This window comes from Pistacia vera, unplaced genomic scaffold, assembly GCF_008641045.1.
Source record: "Pistacia vera cultivar Batoury unplaced genomic scaffold, PisVer_v2 Contig155, whole genome shotgun sequence".
In the NCBI taxonomy this organism is placed as follows: domain Eukaryota; kingdom Viridiplantae; phylum Streptophyta; class Magnoliopsida; order Sapindales; family Anacardiaceae; genus Pistacia; species Pistacia vera.
The window spans coordinates 1,122,878-1,126,070 of NW_022195630.1; the positions used below are offsets into that span (position 1 = coordinate 1,122,878).

General features: G+C 33.4%; 1 protein-coding gene across 1 annotated transcript; it reads right to left on the reverse strand.

Moving 5' to 3' along the window:
* Positions 1-891: 891 nt before the first annotated feature.
* On the reverse strand, positions 892-2,611 carry LOC116124749 (transcription factor bHLH106-like). The gene is made up of 2 exons (XM_031410483.1): positions 2,236-2,611; positions 892-1,725 (listed from the first exon to the last, which is right to left on the reverse strand). The coding sequence occupies exons 1-2, from the start codon at positions 2,533-2,535 to the stop codon at positions 1,303-1,305; spliced, it is 723 nt and encodes a 240-aa protein (XP_031266343.1). The 5' UTR covers positions 2,536-2,611; the 3' UTR covers positions 892-1,302.
* Positions 2,612-3,193: the final 582 nt, after the last annotated feature.

Below are 3,193 nucleotides of genomic sequence, written 5' to 3' on the forward strand. Positions count from 1 at the left end.
TCAGTTTATAGGAATTGGTTTAACAAGTACCAATTTAATTAAGATCTAACTATATTTTGATAGATCATATCCTTTTATCCTAGAAGGAATCTCAGTGTTTTTGTCATAATTAGTGTTGGTCAAAATTATTTCCTGTTTGCAATAAGAGTTTAATTAAGATGTCATTAGATCAAACAAAACTAGAACTGTTTTACTGAAGCCAATGGGGTCACACATGCAAAGCGCAATGAAGAATAAATAATTTACCAAACTTTGAAGCCGAGGTAGATGACTAATGAAATTTCTCAACAAATTCATAGTAAAGACTTATCACAAAGTCCAATTTAAGAAGAGATAAGATACTTTTGAAGGGGATTTCGAAACTAGTCAGATTCACTTGTATTATAGTCAAATTGACAATAATTGTAGAGGATCAGTGAAACCTCCACTTAAATTAATTGAAGTTCCATTAACAGAATTTACCTAACTATCTGAACAGTAAGATTCCTGTGCCCAATTCAAACCAATTGGCTAATTCTTGGTTTACTTTTTAGGGAGAAAAAAGCAGTATAGAAGGATAAAGATACAACTCTAGTCTCTAGCTAGTTGTAGTATAGATCTAGTATAATAAAAAGCTTAAAAAAATTTAGAGATCCTCCTTGATTGTTGCGATGTGAGAATGTTTTCATCACAAGAATCAAATACACAGTAAATTATTCTCGTGAAGATATATAACTCCTGTCTTGACTGCTCTCTCAGTCTGTGCTTCAATAAAACTATACAGAATCCTTGAAGAAACTTTGAAATCTTTCCACTCTCGTGTTTTTTCTTCAAACAAATTAAGTCATTGTACAAAAAAAAACAAACAAACAGATTCTCAGGATTGAAATACGTACCCGCAGTCCCATGATATGAACGAAGTGAACAATAGGCTAGTTTTATATATAAAATGAGCCAACTTGGGAACTCGTAGAAACATTACTTTTACAGACACATCAGGTACAAATTTCTTCGTCTTCATCACAGAGAGATTCTTAGATTCTCTTACTTTTTACCCATGGAAGATATTCAGATCATGTAGAGAATATTATTTTACAATAATTAAAAACCCTAGCTAGACAAAGTTAATTAACAAACCCACACTGCCACTCTCACTTTTTTTTTTTTCTTTCTTTTATCTTTCTATTTCTTTTATCTTGGGTTAAATAAAACAAACAAATTAACCCACACACGTAGAACTACAAGCAGCTCACACACACTAGACCATGGATTGAAACATGAAGATAAAAACTGAAGAAAAATGAGCAAAAAAAAAAATAAAAATTAGATCATTATCTTCTGATCTAATACTCGTCTCCTTTTAGAGCGATCGCTAGAATTAGATCTTTCAAGCAAAGATTTCAGTGCATTTTGCAAGAAATGGACTGATTCAATGCTGTGATCTTTCTCGGCTGCGACGATGAGAACATTACGGATTCTTCCTCCTAATGTAACCATTTCTGCTTTCAATGTGGTTAAGTGAAGAGATTTTAGTATCTCAATAATGTCCGGTAAAAGATCAGAGCGATCCTCGCAGCACAAAGAGGCCTTGAAGATCAATCTTCCATCGCTGGAGTAATCTCCCGAAAGCACAGTGATTTCATCGGTTTCTGATGGGAAGGATTCGAGGTCTGTGAGTTCAAGCGTTTGTTGTTTAAGTTCTTTCACGCGTTGAACCACCTTTGCCAGGAGTGAAGCTTTGTCTATCTGAGAAATTTTAAAATGAAATTAAACCAAAAAAAAAAAAAAAAAAAGAAAAAAAAGAAAAAGAAATATTCATGAAAACCCTACATGTAAAAAGCTTATTCACTTTCCCAAACACTCTTAACCCTAGAAACTAGGAAGGTTATGTTGCTTTTTTTTCTTTTTCAGAAACTGTACTTGTAGTTTGAACGTTCAAAAGCTTCAAACTACAAGGTTTCAGAACTCTGAATTCATCCACAGTAGCACCAAGATTATAACAGTTGTTTAAAAATGATATTTAAGTTCGCTGCATGCGACTGATCATGTTCAAAGAAACGGAAAATGTCCAACATTCAAAGTCAAATTAATATTCTTTTCTTGACTAACTATTCCTCAATAGCCAAATAGTCAAAACTAGACACAGATAATAGTGAGTATTCATATTCACAATCGAAGAAACAATTAGCCGAAAGTTTGGAATCTTCAAAACAGAAAAAGAACTTTAATTGATATTCGCAATATTGAATAACTTACCTTAGAATTACAGGGAAGAATAGTCCGAAGCTTGTCGAGATGAGAGTTAATTCTCTCCCTTCTCCTCTTCTCAGCTTCTTTATGATTGTTCAAAGCGGCAAGAGCTCTATCCTGCGGTGTGGTATCGGTAATTCCAGAGACCTCCAAGGGGTAATAGGAGGAGGAGGAGCTACAGAAACTCTGCTGCTGGTGAAGCAGAGGATGATTAGAGAAGTCATGAGAAGGAGCACCAGGAAAGCCGAAGTAGCCGACGCTGTTTTGGGCGAGAAAGCGGTAGAGTTCAGAGTTTTCCGGTTGCATGATGATGATGATGAGATGATGATAGTGACTGAGTGGAAGTGCAGGACTGAAAATGAAAATGAAAATGTTTTCAATGCTTTCGGTGGGTGGGTTTTTAATTTGTCTTTAGGGTTTTTATCTGTGAATTTGTGGAAAAAAGGCACGCCCACTTTTGAAGTGGGGTCCCGCATTTTATCATTAATGTTTTTATTTAAGAATCATTTTGTGATTTTATTTTTTAAACATAGATGATAGAATAATATTTATTGAAAAGATAAATAAAAAAAGACAAGAACATAGTATAGGCAATAGGTGAAAGTCGGTGATAGGACAGAGCCAGAAACTTTTTAATTTTTTAACCCATAATCTTACTCTCTAATAGAGGATTAAAATTAAATTAGACACTAATTTTGATTATATTTTATAATGATGCATTTAATTAATTATTGTAACACAATTTTTTCCACTATAATTTCCCTAGTATCTTCAACATTTTTCTTTTATATATTTAAACTCAAAAAGTATAGAAATATATGTAAGTGTGGAAATGGTAATCAATCTCAAAAGAAGAAAAAAAGTCAGCTATAACCATCTCTGGATAGCCTGATGGTAAAAGAATATAATGAAGTTTTATGAACTCCTGAATTTGAAGCTCTACAATCACTAATAGAGGTGACCA